The sequence below is a fragment of the Pelophylax lessonae genome (assembly GCF_965119305.1).
Source record: "Pelophylax lessonae genome assembly, chromosome: 3".
NCBI classification, from domain to species: Eukaryota; Metazoa; Chordata; class Amphibia; order Anura; family Ranidae; genus Pelophylax; species Pelophylax lessonae.
The window spans coordinates 63,169,966-63,188,856 of record NC_138770.1 but is presented as its reverse complement, the minus strand read 5'-3'; the positions used below and the strand labels follow the sequence as shown (position 1 = coordinate 63,188,856).

General features: G+C 46.8%; 1 protein-coding gene across 1 annotated transcript in view; it reads right to left on the bottom strand.

Moving 5' to 3' along the window:
- The window catches only part of SCARA5 (scavenger receptor class A member 5), a 547,393-nt gene that overhangs the window by 506,589 nt on the left and 21,913 nt on the right, over positions 1 to 18,891 (bottom strand). The window contains exon 2 of the mRNA XM_082250066.1: positions 11,506 to 11,632. Within this exon, the coding sequence (XP_082106192.1) occupies positions 11,506 to 11,617 (112 nt within the window). The 5' untranslated portion in view covers positions 11,618 to 11,632. The remainder of the gene's footprint in view (positions 1 to 11,505; positions 11,633 to 18,891) is intronic.

Sequence of the window (18,891 nt, the reverse complement as noted above, 5' to 3'; positions counted from 1 at the left end):
ATTTAACGCAGTATATTTCAGTGCGTTACTGCACGTTTAACGCATTGTATTTCTGTGTAGTCTGTGTAGTGAGTGCTCAGGTTAAAGTGCACCAAACACCATTTTCCATTGATTACAGTGCATCCACATCTTTATTACATTTTGTTAATAAACACCTTCTCATTATGTGTGGGAGGCCAACAAGGAGTGGCAGACGTTCCCATGGCAGTGTGAGGGGGCCAGCAGCGTATGAGTCCACAGGCAAAGGTAGAAGTGGTCAGTTCTCAGGCAGGGCCTCTGTTTAGTGATGTTGCCCGTGCTATCCAGCTCCAGCATGCAGAGGAGGTGGGGGACTGGCTTACTAAACCATCCTCATCCTCTTCCTCTGTCACCAAAGCAGAGACTAGTGTGCAGTCCACTGCAGCTGCCAGAGTAGCTAAATCTGCCTCCATGTCCACAGATATTCCTGCCATAGCCCCAGCATCAGGCATAGAGGAGACTGCTGGGTTATTTGAACACAGCATCAGCCCCTTGCTCCTTGATGATGCACAGCCATTGCTTGATTCAGATGTTGGTTCTGAGGTTGAGGAAGGTAGGAACATGAGCCTACAGAGACGGGAGAACACTGGCAATCATGTTTCCCCAGCCACAGCGTATTGCCAAGTTGTGGTGAGGATGGAGGAGATAATGATGACGAGGTCACTGAAGCGACTGGGGTGCTGCGTTAAACACAAATTCTGTTCCTCCTCCTTACTCAGCTCAGTCTACCCCCACTATACCTCATGACCTCTCAGCAGCCTCCACTGATAGGGATGATGCTATAGTGCAGGGTGATCCAGGTCCTTGCAGCACATTTGCCAGTAGCAGATCACCAGCTGTAGACTATAGCTGGCAAATTTCTCTGCCCCATCTGATGCAGCGAAAAAAAAAAAAAGTCACTGCCACCCACATGCCCAGCTTCTAAATGCAAACTTGTCAAAGCTGCTGGCTTGGCTTTACAACTTTTGCCTTTCTGTCTGGTGGATTCTGCCCCTTCCATGAATTTGCAGAATGTGCTGTATCACAATGGCAGGTTCCCAGTCAATATTTCTTTTTATGTAAGGTAATTCCAGCTCTGTACCATCATGTGGAAGGCGATGTTGTGGCATTGTTGGGCAAGGCAGTCAGCAGCAAAGTCCATGTTACTGCTAACATGTGGTCCAGCAAGCATGGTCATGGATGCTACTGTATATTTTCTTTCACAGCACACTGAGTAACTCTGCTTGCAATTCAGAAGGATGCAGGACAGGGCCCAATGCTGCCGCTTGTTGTGCCGCCACATCTACATACAGCTAGTGGTGATGATGCAAGATTTGTCAGCTTTACCCCCTCCTCCTCCTCCTCCTTCTCCTACATGCCCTCCTCTGCTGAATTGTCCTATGAGCCACAAGTACCTCCTAAGCGTTCAAGGATCTATTCAAAGAGTCAGGCTAAAAGGTGCCATGCAGTGCTTTAGCTGGTGTCTCTAAGGGACAGGAACCACACCGAAGCAGAGATTCTTGCAGCTCTGCAGGGGCAGGCCAAGAGGTGGTTCACGCCACGCCAGCTAGAGCCAGGAAGGGTGGTGTGCGATAACGACACAGGGAAAGTTGACACATGTGCAATGCCTGGCACACGTCCTCAATTTGGTGGTGCAGCATTTCCTAAATAGGTACCCAGGGTTAGAAGATCTGCTAAAGCAGGCCAGAAGAGTCTGTAGCCATTTCAGGTGGTCATACCCAGCCAGTGCTCAGTTGGGTGAAATTCAGCTGGAATTTTACCTGCCCGTAAACCCCCTGATTGTGACATGTCCACCAGGTGGAACTCGACTTTGGCAATGCTGCACATGCAGCAGAGGGCTGTCAATGAGTACCTGTGTTAGTATAGTACAGCGACAGCCTCAGACCAGCTTGGCTTTTTTTCCCATGCCAATGGCTGCTGATAAAGGATGCATGCATTGTACTGTCACTATTAGAGGAGGCCACAAGCATGGTGAGCCATGACAATGCATGCATCAGTGACACAATTCCTGTTGTGTTCCTGCTGGAGCAGAGTCTGGGTGGCATTATGAACAGGGCACTCGAGGCAGAGCAGTGGGATGAAGAAGAGGACTTCCTTTCCTCTCAAAGCCCGCTTTATGGAGACACTATTCTTCCTACGCTACAGAACGCACAAGAGGAGAGGGAGGAGGATTCTGACAGTTTTGGATGCATTGAAGCAGAGGAAGAGGTACAGTACATCAACCCTCAACAGATGGTTTTCCATCCACAGAACCCTTTGGAGTAGTACACAGCTGGGAGGAGGCAGTTCCAGATACTGTAATCCTCAGTGACCTCGAGGAGTCTGCTTCTAATGCCTCTGCAAACTTGCGGTGCATGGGCTCCCTCATGCTTCAAAGCCTGCGAAAGGACCCGAGAATACGTGGCATCAAGGAGAAGGATCACAATTGGTTGGCAACCCTCCTTGACCACTGTTACAAGGGGAAAGTATCAGAACTCATCCCGTCCCCTTAGAAGGTGCAGAAGATGAAATCTTTTGAGGACACTTTGAAGAGGAGTTTATCTAATGCTTTTCCCGACTCTGGTAAGTTACAGTGTCCTGGAAAACATAGTTTTGAGGCTTCTTTTGGTCAATAGAGCAGTGGTGAAGAAGGGGGCCGCCTAAGTGATGCATTTTACATTTTTTTAGTCCTCACCACCCAGCAGTGTTGCTAACCCCCCGAAGTGAAATTTACTGACAGGACGCCAAAATTTACAAAGGCACCATTTTTTTTACTGACAAAAATCATGAAATTTACTGACAGAGCCACATTTTTTACTGATGCTGCAAAAATGTACCTAAAATTATAATTTTCAATGCTAAACAGTGCAAATATCAATACCTAAACTATAAACATGTAGCAAGTGCTATTAGCAATGTGTTTAGGTTCAACAAAAGTCAAAAAACATATTTCTCCATTTACATGAAAGTCACATTAAAATAACCCAGCCAGCACAGAGTTCCCCCATATATCAGAGTCTGCAGGATTACCCCTTACAGTGCCAGGGAACTCTCACATAAAGCAGAATGCTGCTGATCATGATTTAAAGGAGAACTCTGATGTAAACGGGGGCTCTGGTGACCAGAAACCACCTTATATCAGAGTCCACTGCGTTCCCCTTTACATCAGAGTTCCCTTTTACATCAGGGTCCGCATGGCTCCTCCTTGCACTGTAAGAGGGAATCCTGCAGACTCTGATGTAGAGGGGAATGTCAGGAACTCTGATGTGGGAGGGAGGGGGGACTCTGGGGACCAGAGGCCACCTTCTGCAGAGTAATTACATTAAGGTATGGGGGAGATTCGCTGCTATAAGGGGGAAACCTTTATATCAGTGCCCCCTTACATTATTGTATTCATTCAGCCCTTATATCAGTGACCTCCCCTCAGACTGGCCTGGCGACGCTGTAACTGTCCTCCTCCCAGGTTAACCGTGCAGGCTCAGTCAGAAGGCTCCAGCTTGGCAGCTCTGGTTTTATCCCATAGTCTCCTCTCTACAGTCCACACACGTCTGACTCCTCCCATGACCCCCATCCCGGCGTCACTTACACTCTTGAGTCCTCTCCAGACCCCCTCAGAGACTGCAGACATGATAAAAGGCAAGAGATAGTCAGAGACTGCGGACATGATACAAGAGATGGTTAGAGGCTGCGGACATGATATGGGAGGTGGTAAGAGGCTGCGGACATCATACAGGAGGTAGTCAGAGGCTGCAGACATGGTAAAGGAGGTGGTCAGAGGCTTCAGAGATGGTAAAGGAGGTGGTCAGAGGCTGCGTGGACATGCTACAGGAGGTGGTCAGAGGCTACAGACATGATACAGGAGGTGGTCAGAGGCTGCGGACATGGTACATGAGGTGGTCAGAGGCTGCGGATATGGTACAGGAGATGTCAGAGGCTGCGGACATGGTACAGGAGGTGGTCAGAGGCTGTGGACATGGTACAGGACATGGTAAATGAGGTGGTCAGAGGCTGCAGAGATGGTAAAGGAGGTGGTCAGAGGCTGCAGAGATGGTAAAGGAGGTGGTCAGAGGCTGCATGGACATGCTACAGGAGGTGGTCAGAGGCTACAGACATGATACAGGAGGTGGTCAGAGGCTGTGGACGTGGTACAGAAGATGTCAGATGCTGCGGACATGGTACAGGAGGTGGTCAGAAGCTGTGGACATGGTACAGGACATGGTACAGGAGGTGGTCAGAGGCTGCGGACATGGTACAGAAGGCAGTCAGAGGCTGTGGACATGGTACAGAAGGCGGTCAGAGGCTGCGCACATGGTACAGGAGGTGGTCAGAGGCTGCAGTGCGGACATGGTACCAAAGGTGGTCAGAGCCTGCGGACATGGTACAGGAGGTGGTCAGAGGATGCGGACACCCCACCCTCCCCAACAGTAGTTTCCTAATCTGCCCCACTTCACTCTCCACAGCAGAGTCCTCCTCTACCCAACTTAATTTACCCCCCACAGCACTATCCTTCTCTGCCCCCTTCTGCCCCCACAGCACTGTCCTTCTCTGCCCCCTTCAGCCCCCACTGCACTGTTCTTCTCTGCCCCCTGTCTTCAGCCTACACAGCACTGTCGTCCTCCTCTGCCCCCTTTTTACAAGAGTGTCCTCCTCTTCTCTGTAGCCGTGGCCCCACAGAGGCCGAGTGTCACTTACAGTCTGTCTTCCATAAAAAATGGCGCCAACCGGCGCCAACCGGCGCCAACATATTACTGCGTATGCGCAATGGGCGAGCTTGTATAAGCTTTGCTGAGCCCGACAGGCTTCGGTGCACAGGTGCATGTTGGCCTGCAGCCATCTTTTTTACGGGTGCCGCTGGCCATAACGGGCATTTACAGGCAGCCCCAAAATGGGCTAAAATGTATGAGCTGCACATAAATTATTGGGCTGTTGGCAACACTGCCCCCCAAGGCTCTCAGCTTCTACATCTCATCTGCAGCATCTGCAGCATCTGCATCATTTAGACATTTACGGTATCTAGAGGCGAAAACAGAGATGGAGAGCTTTCCAGTTGACGATCCATTGGGTTACTGGGTCATGAGAATAGACAACTGGCTAGAACTTGCCCAGTATGCAAATGAGCTGCTGGGCTGCCCTGTCATTCAGTGCTGCTCGAGGTTTTTTTACTGATCATAGAACGCGTCTGTCCACAGACTCCGTGAACTGTCTGACATTTATCATAATTAATGAGTCCTGGATTACCAGCAACTTTGAAGCCTCTGATGCTGATGCTGAGTCCCAGGAAGTTTAGGGGGAGTGGTGTGCTGTGAGGGCCAAGTTTGGTACAGAACAGAAGAGAGGAAGCTTCCCACCCGTCCTCCCAATTGTTGCAGCTTTCTTGCTATATGGTTGTCATGGCAGCCTTTGGAGAAGAAGAGAATTCTGGATAATAGGATTTGGTCGGGACCCATCAGGGGTATGGGGTTCGTGGGTACTGTTAAAGAGGGATTACCTCGGAAAATGTAAAACACAGGGCTGGGTGGGGTGAAAGGAGGTGATGGCAGACTCATCCTGTTGGCTCCGGGTACATCCTATTAGTATCATGGGCCCCAGAAATGCACTGCCAAAAGCTACCAGCTTGCCCCAACTTTCCCACTTACTCTCAAGAATTATAGAGTATAAATAGTTTATAGAATTAAACATATATTTTTTTAGTATTTTTAATAAAATGTTTTTTAAACAATAAGAAAACATGCCATAAATCAAATACTAGTCAACACAAATATTCAAACAAAATAAAAAGTCAGCAGCACAGAGGAAAGGGCATCAGAAGGGCAGAGTACAAGTTTCAGCCAGGCAAGGGGGGCCGGATACAGCCAATACAGCCAATACAGGGGGACAGAAGGGTACAGTACAGGGGAGGAGGGGGGCAGGAGGGTACAATACAGCAGTCAGGAGTTCAGAGTACAGGGGGGGGGGGGGGCAGAAGGGTACAGTACATAGGGAGTCAAGAGAGAAAAGTGCTGCAACGGTCAGGAGTGCACAGTACGGGGGGGCAGAAGGGCACAGTACTGAGGGGCAGAAGGGCACAGAACAGGAGGGGCAGGAGGTTACAGTACAGGGGTGGTCAGTAGGGTAAAGTACAGTGGTCAGGAAGGCACAGTACAGGGGACAGAAGAGTACAGCATAGGGTGCAGTAATGCAGTAATTCAGAGATGGTCTCCTCAAGAAGAGCATCACAGGGAAGCTGCTTTCACACATCTTTCCTGTTCTGCCACTTTTTCAGCTGGCTAAATGTACAGTTGAAATGATATCTCCCTCTTTACCTTCCCCTTGTGGTCTTCTGGAACCTTGCAAGGGTTAAGGGAGGACCACTGAGGCGGAGCATTGTACTGCTGCTCTGCTGCTGGCTTGTGAGCAAAATGTGTACTACTCGGATCACATGAGATGAATAGGAGAGGAGGGCCAGCAGGGATTGGAGTTGTACACATCCCATCCACACAAATGATGGCAGTAGTAAGATATTTTGCCTTAGGGGTTCCCCTATAACCTCTGCAAAGCACCCAAAAGAGTGCTGCAAACTGTGTGTGTGTGTGTGTGTGGGGGGGGGGGGGCTGCATGGACCCTGCATGCACCTGGGGCCCCTGGGCAGTACCCTGGGGTGCCTATACATTAAGAAGCCCTTGGTTGTACAGTGGCAAGGCCCCCCTATGATCCAGAACTGCAGCAGCATGACATCCGGATGGGGGGGGGGGGGGGGGACTTACTGATGCAAGTACAGACTGTAGAACTGGATCACCAGTCTCCACTCCGAGAAAAAACTTCAGTGAGAGACAAGTAACAATGGACAGGGAAGCAAAAAAGTGGGTTAGAGATTTTTTTTTTAATAATTGTAAATGGGTGGGGGAGGCAAATTGGCCTAGAGGTTGACTTTAAGTGATTAGTAGTTTTGCTCTACAAAGGCAGGATCTTGTTTTTTTTTTCCTGGTTGATACTAACGTACATAGGTCCATATGAGAGTAAGCTCCTTTGGTGCAGGAACTGATGTAAATGATCCTATCAATCTGCTTAAGGCTCTGGAGTATGTCTGTGCTATAGAAATGCATTAAATGAATTTCTTTCAGGCCTCAAAGTCTCTTTAAAATAGAAAAAAAAAGCATAACTCTGGTGTGAGGTCACCAGTATGAACCAAAGTAAAAATAACCGTTACATCAGACCGTCTTGGCCTAGGAGATGTTTACACCAGACCTAATCCCTGTGTTTTCCCATATGGCAGACATGGTGGGTGCTGGTATGTTGTCTTACATTGGCGTAGCCCTATCCAGCTTCCCGGCCATGGCTAAGACAGACCATGTTCCTTCCAGGGAACACAGCTCTCAAAGTCCCTTGCTGAGTTCTGTCTGAGCATGAGAGTTCAGTCCTTGGCACAAGCAGGGATCTTCACACGTCCACTGACCTCGAATGTCTAATGGAGTGGGCAGAAACACTTCAAACGAAGGATTGTGTAACTCGAAACGGCTTAGCTAAGCATCAAGACTATTTTTTTGTAAGCTTGTGGTATGTGGAAGAAGAACCTCATAAACTACAGAGAAAAACACGCTCAGGTGTAGAATTCAAGAGAACCTGTTATAAACTGGAAGTCTTAGAATAGAAGTATAGAAGCTGCATTGGTAGGACACTATTTTTTTTTCTCGAGGATGCAGGTTCCAGAACTGTCATTGTGAAACTGCCTTCACTACTTACTGAGTCAATGACCTGGAAAAACATACAGTCAGTAACTTGCTAGGTCTCTGAACTTAAACCTTTGCATACCAGTTGGGAAAAGTTAACAAGCTAAGCTTAATGATAAATAGAAAGTGCTATCTGACTCCTATAAGCCCTACTGGCTAGATTTCATTACACCTTGACAGCTACCAAATCCTTCTCCAATGTTCCTGATCTTTGACAAAATTGAACCTGGGCACCGCCACCACATCCCATGATGCAATGAGGGCTGCTCGGTTAACTGGGAGATGTCCACCATGGCCATGCAAAACATTTTGGGAAGTTGAGATTTGCACAAGAATTCTAGGAGCTGTTGGATCTCCACTTGAGATAGCCAGCAAATCTGCAATCTCCATATGAAGTTACATTGCCAACATCTCACCCACGCAGGTTCACTTTAACTCCTATATGACTGGGGTATATTGTACTTTCATGAGGTCCTTCTGGACAGAGAGTATTTGCCTTTTTTTGAAAAGATCAGTGGCGGCTGGTGCTCAAATTTTTTTTTTGGGGGGGGGGGGGGGCTTGGGGTGCAAACAGAAAAATGTAATAGGCATTGCTTTGCAGCAAAAAACACTGTAAAAAATTGCGTGACTTTGAGGTCACAAAAGTGTGAAAGGGGCCTTCAGTAATTAAGGTATAGTGTGCCCCCTTTCAATGCAGAGAGACCAGCGTGCCCCCTTCAATGCAAAGATCATCGTGCCCCCTTTCAATGCAGAGATGCCTTTCAATGCAGAGATCATCGTGCCCCCTTTCAATGCAGAGATGCCAGCGTGCCCGCTTTCAATGCAGAGATGCCAGCGTGCCCCCTTTCGATGCAGAGATGCCATCGTGCCCCCTTTCAATGCAGAGATGCTGGCGTACCCCCTTTTAATGCAGAGATGCCAGCGTGCCCCCTTTCAATGCAGAGATGCCAGTGTGCCCTCTTTCAATGCAGAGATGCCATCATGTCATCGTGGGTAACAATAAGACCCCCCTCCCCTTCCCCGGACACCGCACACCCAGAGGCCTGGATGACACACAGCCCATCCCTACCTGCCATGGAACTAGTCCTTGCAGGTGTCGCACTTGATCATGATCACGTCGTAGGGCAGGCGGCAGATGCAGTACACAGGCACGGTTGCCATGCCAGGGACGGAGGACAGGACACTGGGGGGGACCGGGAGAATAGAGGGGAGCCGAGCGGCACAGCTCGGGATTCGGGCACAATGCGGGAAACTTTCAGTGGGCTCTCCCCGAGCTTCCTCCCGGATCAGAGTGAGGGAAGCGGCGGCTGAGCGGGGCCTTTCGGCCAATCAGGAAGCGCGTATCGGACGCGCTTCCTGGTTGGCCAGGAGGAGGATCTGTGTGACAATAGCGAATTTTCATTCTCTATTGTCACACAATGGGTGGGCTCGGGGCGCACAGCTCTGCGTTCCCGGGTCCACCCTTTGCTACAGCCTATTAGAGCCTCTGATTGAAATCCCATTGAACTCCATGCGACCGGCGCCCCGCATGTAGATTAGGGGGCCGGATGCATGGATGGGGGGGTGGCGCCCCTGCACCCCTAACACACCGGCCGTCACTGGAAAAGATACTTGGCCACACTGTGGCAGACTTGCTCTATCTGCACCCCAATGGTAGAGCTATCCACATGTGGGCAGTTATTGTTCCACTTTATGGATACTTCTTGCCCTAGGTGGAATGGTGATGTGGGGAGCACCTCTATAACATAGGAGGAGCTTAGTGAGAAAGACCTACTAGCACCACAGAAAGGGGAGGACAGCTGAGGGGTTGGTAGTGTGCTTTCCACTTCAGGGGAGGGGCTGTGGAGGATTTATCCCTAACCTAACAGGAATCTGAGCTAGAGACTCAGGACAGGTTGTGAGTATTCTATTGCTCCCTCACTTCGTAGGTAAAAAAACAACTGGCAACTCACACGAATATCATATGAAGAAGCACATGTTATCCAACATGGAACATTGAAAGCTGTAACCCTCTGAGCTCACGGCTTGTAACCAATTAGTGAGATGTAACACCGCTGGCCAAGTATAGGGATGCAGGCAAAAAGCTCCTGACACCAGGAAGCCAAAATTACAGTGGAACGCAGCTGTTGAGCCAGAACTGATGTCACACATGGATGAGCATTATAGGAGGTATGGCTAAGCATTCTGGAGCAGGCTTGAGATTGGAGCACTGATGCTCTGAAATCTGTAGACATCTCTTCATTATGCCCATCCAACATCTGACCGCAGTTCCGGTCTGGCATCTGTGCTTCACCGTAGTTTTGACTTCCTGGTGTCAGGCCCTTCTTGCCTACATCCCCATACTTGGCCGGCGTTGTTATGCCTGACTATTTAGGCATAAGTGGTCAGCCCAGAGGGATATTACTTCCACTGTTCCATGTTGAATGAGATGTGTTATACATCCAACACAGTCTGACAAATGATGATGATATCCACACCATCCTGGTGTCAAGAACAGGACTCCCCAGGGCGCCGAGAGTGACCCCCTATTTCCACCACATGGAGACAGGCATATTCATAATGGAAGGCTTCATTTTCTATTACCCCCTCAAAACCTTGGCAGACATAAATCACAGTAACAGATGATGTCTTCACTAATCTACTACACCATAAGCGCTCTCCTGTCCCTCTTCTTATCTCCCCTTTTTCCTGGAGGGGGTTGGGCACTTTGAAGTGCACCATCTTTACATTCCAAGCACCCACCATTAGGCATACAAGAAATAGAGAGGAAATCTTTCAATGGGGATACCTTTTCCTTGGACAGTTGTGTAGGAGAGGATGCCCCCTCTCCCTTGTTCTGTCCATAGGACAGGAAGTACAGTAAATGAAATTCCACCCAATGGAACACAGATGGCAAAGACAGAAACTGCTAGGGGGTTTAACACTCCTCTTCTCTATGCAAAAGGAATGTGGTGGCTTTGGAAATATAAGTACAGTAAAACCTTGGTTTGAGAGTAACTTGGTTTAAGAGCGCTTTGCAAGACAAGCAAAATTTTCAAATAAATTTTGACTTGGTTTACAAGCGATGTCTTGATATACAAGTAGCCTCAAGTCACAGCTGAGTATAAAAGAGAAGAGAGGCGCCTCTAAGTGTAGCAATATGGTTAAATTTAATGAAGGTACAACATTTAGCAATTCACATGGTTGATGATTGGAACAGGCACATCTAAGTATGCAGGCATCCAGGCTAAAGCTGTCCACATAGACCATCCTCCACACCGCCATCTACGTCATCCCTTCTATGCTGCCCCTCGCTTTCAGATCGCTTTACTGCAGGGTGGTCTTCCCGGTCAGGATTACAGACTGGCAGCCGGCAGTGCAGAAGATAGTCCCTGTGGACAGCTTTACCCCGGATGCCTGCATACTTAGATGTGCCTGTTTTATTCATCAACCATGTGAGTTGCTAAATGTTGTACCTTCATTAAATGGAACCATATTGCTACACTTAGAGGCGCCTTTCTTCTCTTTGATACTCTGTAGCTCCTACTGGATTTTGCTTCTAATCCCCTTGTGGAAGCGGCTATTTGTGGATGGACATTTTATGGTTATATAACCTATCGCAATGCTATAATCTTTTTATATGGACTATAAACTGAAGGATTTATGAATAAATGGTTGTGGAACGAATCATCTGAGTTTCCATTATTTCTTATGGGGAAATTCGCTTTGATATAAGAGTGCTTTGGATTACAAGCATGCTTCCGGAACGAATTATGCTCGCAATCCAAGGTTTTACTGTAAACATAAGGAAACCAGTACTTACATCCATCACAGAGGTTCATCTTGGAGAGGTTTTTCCCATCAAAGGTCTCTTCAAACACGGATCCATTCTCTTTTTCATCAAATGTATGGAGATACATGGCTTTATTGTCCATTTTGCTTGGCTGAATCTATGTAGAAAGCATACAGAGAAGACATGACTTAATTAATTTTTTCCCTAGTTTTGTTCTCATCAACAATACTCTTAAAGATGAATGACATGGAAATTCCTATATGAACAATACTGCAACATTTCCTCAATGGCATTAGGAGTTTATTGTTCATTGCATTTCCCAAGTTGCCCTTTAAATACATATTAAGAAGTTTTCAATTATCAGATCGAAAAATTCACAATATCAAGTTATGTCTTTGCCGAATCACAAAAACATAGAAGAGAGAAGATCAAACTCAAGTTTATGTAAATAGAGTGAAGAAGAAATGAAGGAATAAGTAATTTTCATTGTTTGGGGAAAAAAAAGATTATATTTAGCCGTCATTATCTTTTTTTGTCTAATCTTTTTATCTCCTGGTTATGAGAAATCCGGCTATTTATCAGAAAAACGTCCAGGCCAGCGGTCACATCCAATTCAGCTTTGGATAGTTATCTAGAAACGATCGGTTATGTTATGACACCCCCATCCAAACCAGAATGGGAATGTAGACCCGCGGTGTGTTTTATTTGACTCTCAGCATATTATTTTATTATTTTAGGACTTGGGTTTCGGAAAATGTTTTCAATAAACATTATAAGTGCCAAAGTTTTCATAAGAAAAGGTGACCCACGCAAATTGGGATGGGGAGTGGTGGTAAGATGGAATACTAAAATATTAAAGGAGAATGAAACTCTCAAACTAAAATGGATATTTTTTATGGTCGGTGCCCCTGATTGTTGGACCAGTTGTGTGGTCACAAAGATGGTTCTTCCCCAAAGACCTCAAAGAAATATTTAGGACAATTCCTAATCTATCCCATTTCATGAGCATTTTTCTAGGCTTTACCTACCTTTCCCTAACCAGTATATGTTTGTCCCTGTCAATACACTATCTACACTGTCCAGTCAGACACAGGCTTCCCCAAGATGGTTGCCTTAAGCCCAGTGTGGTAGACTGACATGCCTCCCCCCTCCCCACATTCCTTTTGCTGCTGCTTATCCTAGGCAAGAGCTTGAAGCTGAGACAAGCATTGGATATTGAGCAGATATTGTTAGATGGCTGTGCAGGGGCAGGGGCAGACTGGCAACTTTCGGCCCAGGGGGCAAGTACAAACCAGAGGCCCATGGTGCAGCCACTCTGCCCCCCTCCCACTCTCTCTCACCCCCCCTCCCACTCTCCCAATCCTCCTCCTGACCTCAATTCCCAGCTGAAGTCCTGCTCCAGATACTCTCTACTTAATGGCTGACCTGGCCAGCAGGGGGAGGTTGGGGGGAGCTGGGACAGCTCAGTTGGGGCTGGCCAGGGCAAAAGAGTCTCCAGTGGGGCATGGAACCCACCTCTGCTCAGGCACAGTTTACACCATCAATGCTGGGGAAGGGGGGGGGGAGGCCTGCACTTTGTCCTTGTCTTCAACCCGCACTGAGGAATCCTTTAGGCATGTCTGTAGCAGAAGTGGTGCAGCCTTTTTATGGGGCATCAAAGTGGCCCAGGGGGCAATTGCCCCTCTGACCCCTGGCCCAGTCCTCCCCTGTGCAGGGGTACCCCCTGCCTGACCTCCTAGCTAGGCTAACACAGCGTGTTGGAAAGGGACAAAGTACTGCATGCACTAGGGAATAAAAAATTGAAATGAGAGTTCTTTTTTAAAGCTCCTAATAGGTTCGCTTTAAGCATGGCGATGAATCTGTTATCCTTTGTCTTTGTGTGGCAGCCAGTGGCACAGGAAACACTGTGAAAGTAGAGGGAAGAATGGATTCTACTTAGTATCAATGAATCCTGGAGGCTGTAATGTCCCATAGTCAAAAACGAAAACCAAAGCTAAAAGCAGGTTCGCTCTTCCAAGAAACCGATCCAAAACACATCTCAAACTTAACCGTGAACTACTACAAGAAATGAAAGATTAAGGCTTTTTGGAATGGCCTTTACAGTCTACAGGCAGGAATATTATTGGAACTCTGTGAGTAGATCTCAAACATGCATATCAACTTAATAATATTTCTAAACTCGAAGCTTGAGCCAAGAAGGAACAACAAATTCCTAAAACAAGTACGGAAAGTCTGTTAGCTTGCTACAGCAACATTTGGGGGATGTGTTTTCTGCCAAATAGAGAGGCTCTATCTCACAGGGTGCCCGTAGTTTTGCCCGCTTTATTTTTTCCCCTCTACTACATTCAGAAAATGAGTAAGAGCACCCAGTTTGCTTTAAAGCACGGGGGCAGGAGTAGCATGGTGCGGAGTCCAGTTGCAGAGAACAGAACTAGCATTAATGCAGAATCCAGTCATTCACAACAACCCGATGGAAAGGTACAGGCCCGGGAACACTCCCAGCGATGTGTAGTGGAGCAAGGGTCAGATGTGCAGACAGCTTTTGTCTTGAGGAGCGGAATGCAGCGGGGCCAATCCGTACCCAAATAGGGAGGTTTCCAGGAAGGATGGCATGTCCCTATCCTCTCCTTACTAGTCTGGAACCTTCCCCTGCTGTTAATCACTGTCCCCAGCAGATGGTTGACCTTTCCCTACACTACCCACACATTAAATCACGGAAAGCCAGGGCCTTAAATAGACTGTGCCTGCACAAGATGGCTGCCAGAGTAACAAGTAGCAGCAGCATCCAACTGGATTGCTTCCCCAGTGATTAAGGTAACCATAGAGGAGCCATGGTCTTCTTGACTTTCTGTCCAGTTGCGGTCGAGCACCACCTACAGTGAAGAAAATAGACTGCACCTGCCTACAAGCATTCTTCTTTTAAAATTGCCTAGACCCCCTCCATATTTACATTTACATATGGGGGGTAGCAAGTACTTTTTCCATCAGGTAGTTTCTCCCAATTCCTTATTCACCAGCTAGCCAAGAAGAACTTCTGCTGGGTCCACCAAAAAAGACCACCCTCTGCCCACAGCCTCCTGGCATCATGTCACACATCTCAGGTGTATTCAGGACAGTCTCATTCAGTCAGCACATCTCACGCATTTGCTGTAGGAGGCCAGCTATGACTGATCAAGAAATCAACGTTGGCACCCAAATTAAAGATGGCAGCATGGGATCAAAGACAGTGCTGTAGGAAGACAGTGCTGGATGCCTTGGGCTAGTAAGTACGTGTTTTGTAAAGGTCAACAGCTACAGTATGGTTTTCAGACCCAGGTGAAAATCCTCTTTGTTCTTCCTCCACATCTCAGGACATACTTATATGCCCTGTTAAGCCTCGGGAGCTGAAGGAAGTACCCATCAACTCATGTTACAGAGCAGATTGTAACTTACTCCGTGTATCAATCCTGTCACAGCAGAGTCCATAGCCCTGTAGGAACTCCAGGAACTCATAGATTTTCCAGGACTTTCCTTCTTTGCAGCTAAATGGAGGCCTATAGTTTTGCAAGGACGAGTTCTGGAGGACTGGTCACCTCACTGGTTCTATTACAGTGTTCTTCTTCCCTAAATGGCTCGAAGCCTCAGCAGGAGTATACTTTGGCTTCAGTAGACATGTGGTTCCAGGTGAACTGCATATACATAGATACACAGGTGCTCGGTTACAAGAAAAGTGCAATAAGGAAAGCTACTGTCCACTACCCTGGACCAATCTCTCCATTACACCACCCCTCCTACCCAGAAATGGCTGCTTTCTTTTTCCTCCCAGGTATTGGCTGTGAATAATAAAGGCATCAATCTATATGACAATGAGGCATGAACTAAGAATAACTTGCTTTAATGATATGAAACAGAAACTGTCCACATATATGGCACAGAAGCACCTATCTATATACAGTACATGGTACGCAATAGATCAGATTGAGACATAGTAAGGAGGGGGTATTGTGGTACTCACACATCAGCAGAGATGTATAGTAACTAAGTAGAACTACTTCACTACTGTACTTAAGTACCGAAAGGCGGTATCTGTACTTTCCTGGAGTAGAATTTTTTTCTCCTACTTCCACTTTTACTTCACTACATTGATTCACTCAATGATTTCAATACTTCTACTCCGATATATTTTTTTTGTGCTGCATAGTTACTCGTTACTATTATAAAAATTACCACTGCCAGAACAGTAGATGGCAGCTTTCATGAAGCTCAAAACATGTGAAAATAAATGCTACTGTATGTATAAATAAAAGCTGCATTTGAAATAATAAAAAACAATATGATGTTCACACTTTTGACTTCTTTCTTTAATAACTACATAACACAGTACTTGTACTTTTACTTTCAGTACTTGAGTAGCAATTTTCTTTTCAAAACTACTGGTACTTTTACTTTCAGTACTTGAGTAGCAACATTTAAAAAAAAAAAACTACTTGCAATACTTAAGTACAAAAAATGTTGAATACTTTAGTACTTCTACTCAAGTCACTTTTTGATCGAGCACTTCCACTTCTACTCAAGTATGGGTTTCGAGTACTTTATACAACTCTGCACATCAGCTACACAATCCTCCATGTAAGGCATATGTCCTCCCATGTTTAGAGATGTGCCAGTGGTTTGGCCCAAACTTTATTGTTCAATCATTCGGACGAACGCCAGAAACGTTTTGTCGCTCAGCCCCCTTGTTCAGTGGGAGTAGAAAAATCATATAAGGAAGTGGTGGCTCTACTTCTTCTATATATGACAACTTCCCGCTAACACTGGTTCCTAAAGAAGCCCCAGGTGTTTGCTGCTGCGGCATCCCTAGGAACAACTGGCATCAACAGGAATCTTAAGCCACTCACTTAAGCAAAGGGGATGAGATAGCAGTGACATCAATGGTCGATGCCCAACAATGGGCAATGTTATCAACACCATCCCCGCCCCTTCCTTTATAAAGCTGATGACAGTTCCGGGAGCTGTCATTTGGCTAGGAGTACTGTCTGGTACACCAAGTTCTTGGCTTTTTTTTTCGGCGAGTCAACGGGCATTGTTGGATGTTTTTACAATAAAAGTCTTTTTTGGGTACTTTTATTTTTTAATAAAGGATTTGTCAAACATTTGTGTGTCTTTTTCTAGGTTACAATTATCTTTTTTGTGATTGAGTAGGGGTATGCCATACTCATTCATATGGGGGTCAAGGGCAGTATCTTGGAGGCTCCTTACTATGAGGGACTTCCAGATTTTGATAAGCCTCCTCCTGCAGACCCCCACAACCACTGGACAGGGTTGTGGGAAGAGGCCCTTGACCTTATTATAATGAGGAAAAGGTACTTTGCTAGGGAGGCCCCCTTTAGCACCCCCTCCATGTTGAGGGCATGTGACCAGATATGGTTGGGGGGGGGGGGTGTTGCATGTTTGTCCTCCCCTTGCTGGCCAGCCAGGCTGCATGCTCAAATAAGGGATATGGTGTGGATTTTTAAACCCCTTTAAAACTCGGGTCTGGTATGAATCTCCTGGGGGACCTCACACATTTTAAATTTTTTTGGTTTGTGATACCCCCTTAAAATTGATACTAGACTCCAAGGGTCTGGCATGTATTTTGGGTGGGACTTTATACTTAATGCACAATTTTTTGCTGTAGGATGCGCTGCAGCAAAATTGACTTTGCAGGCAAAATATTATTCATTGCCAGCTTCTTAAAAACCAGCACACAGACCCCTTCAAAGGTCCCCAAAAATTCATAGCATTCTCTAGGAGGGGTTACAATGAACATCAGAATCGTTCATTAAAAGCTGTAAATTACACAAATGAATGCTGCTATGTAATCATTATGATATATATATATATATATATATATATATATATTTAAAAATGCAAGTACCTGAATGGGGCCTGATATCAGCCTCTTGCAGTCCCTGTACAGCAGGGCTGGTGTGTAAGAGAAGAAAGCAGCACGAGGAGCCAATGGGTTCAAGAAGCATGCTGACAGGATGAGAGAGCAGAGTGGCAGAAAGATGAGCTCATCAGCAGTGGCAGCTGGTGCTCCATCAGTAGGGGGGGCGGTGGGCAGACCTCCCCTCCAATCATTTCAGCGGCAGATCCGGACCCCCCTCCAATCACTCCAGCGGCAGACGAACCCCCCCCCCCCCGGGAACCCCCCCCCAATCACTCCAGCGGCAGACTCGGACCCCCCTCCAGTCACTCCAGCGGCAGACTTACCTTGCTCCGGCGGTGGATTCCCCCTCAGTCCCTGTTTTCCTTCTCGGCGGCTGTCTCCTCCCTCCTTGGCCAATAGGATGCCTTCTCCTTTCGGCCATTCGGGAAACAGGTTTTAGGACCCACTTCCTGATTGGCCGAGAGGAGAATCAGTGTGACAATAGCGAATATTCATTCGCTATTGTCACACTATTGTCACACTCAGGTCGCAGTGCTCTTGGCATCATGAGAGGCAGAGCCCACCCTTTTTTGAAGCCTATTAGAGCCTCTGGCTCTAATCACGTGCTTCAAAAAAAAAAAAATCCCCCATTGGAATCCATGCGTCTGGCGCCCTGCATGTAGATTAGGGGGCTGGATGCATGGATAGGGGAGGCGGCGCCCCCTGCGCCCCCAATGAACGGGCCACCACTGCTCATCAGTCTGCTGCTGCTCCTTTTATTGTTCAATCATAGGCTGGGGAGGAGTCCTTGGGTGGGTTGAATGATGCTGACCATCAGAATGAGGACATCTAGAGGCAGAAAAAAAGTACTGCGGGGAAGTGTCTATATTGGAGATAACTATGGGAGAAAAAAGCTTTTATAGGGGTTATTCATTTTTTTATTTGTTATATTTGGCCGGAGATCTGCGTTAATAAGTCTGTGTATTTATGCAGGATATTAGCAATAATTGTTTATAATCTGACCTTGTTTTCACGACGGAAAAATCAGCCACCAGAGAGTACATGGAGCTCCGCACTTTAATTATATCTAATATTCCTCTATTTGTGCAGGTGATGCAGACCGGCCTGGGGGTGTAGATGGCGAGGAAATTAATGAAATCAATACGGAGAGTGGCTCCTAATGGACCGAGGGAGTGTGAAAGGTATTGGTGGCTGGCTTATCGGGAAATGGATGAATTGGCAGCCTGACAATACAGGGAAAATCCTGACCAAGCAATTGTTATAATAGCGCTTGTAATTGCTATCAGGACTCTAAAGGGAAACTCCGCTACACATACATACTTTAACCCTCTTGCTGACAAACCTTTCTTTTTTTTTTGTTTAACCACATTTTAAAATCTGCATTTTTTTATTTTTTTTTGCTAGAAATTACTTTAACCACTTCAATACAGGGCACTTTCCTCCCTTTCCGCCCAGGCCAATTTTCCCCTTTTAGCGCTGTTGCATTTTGAATGACAATTGCGCGG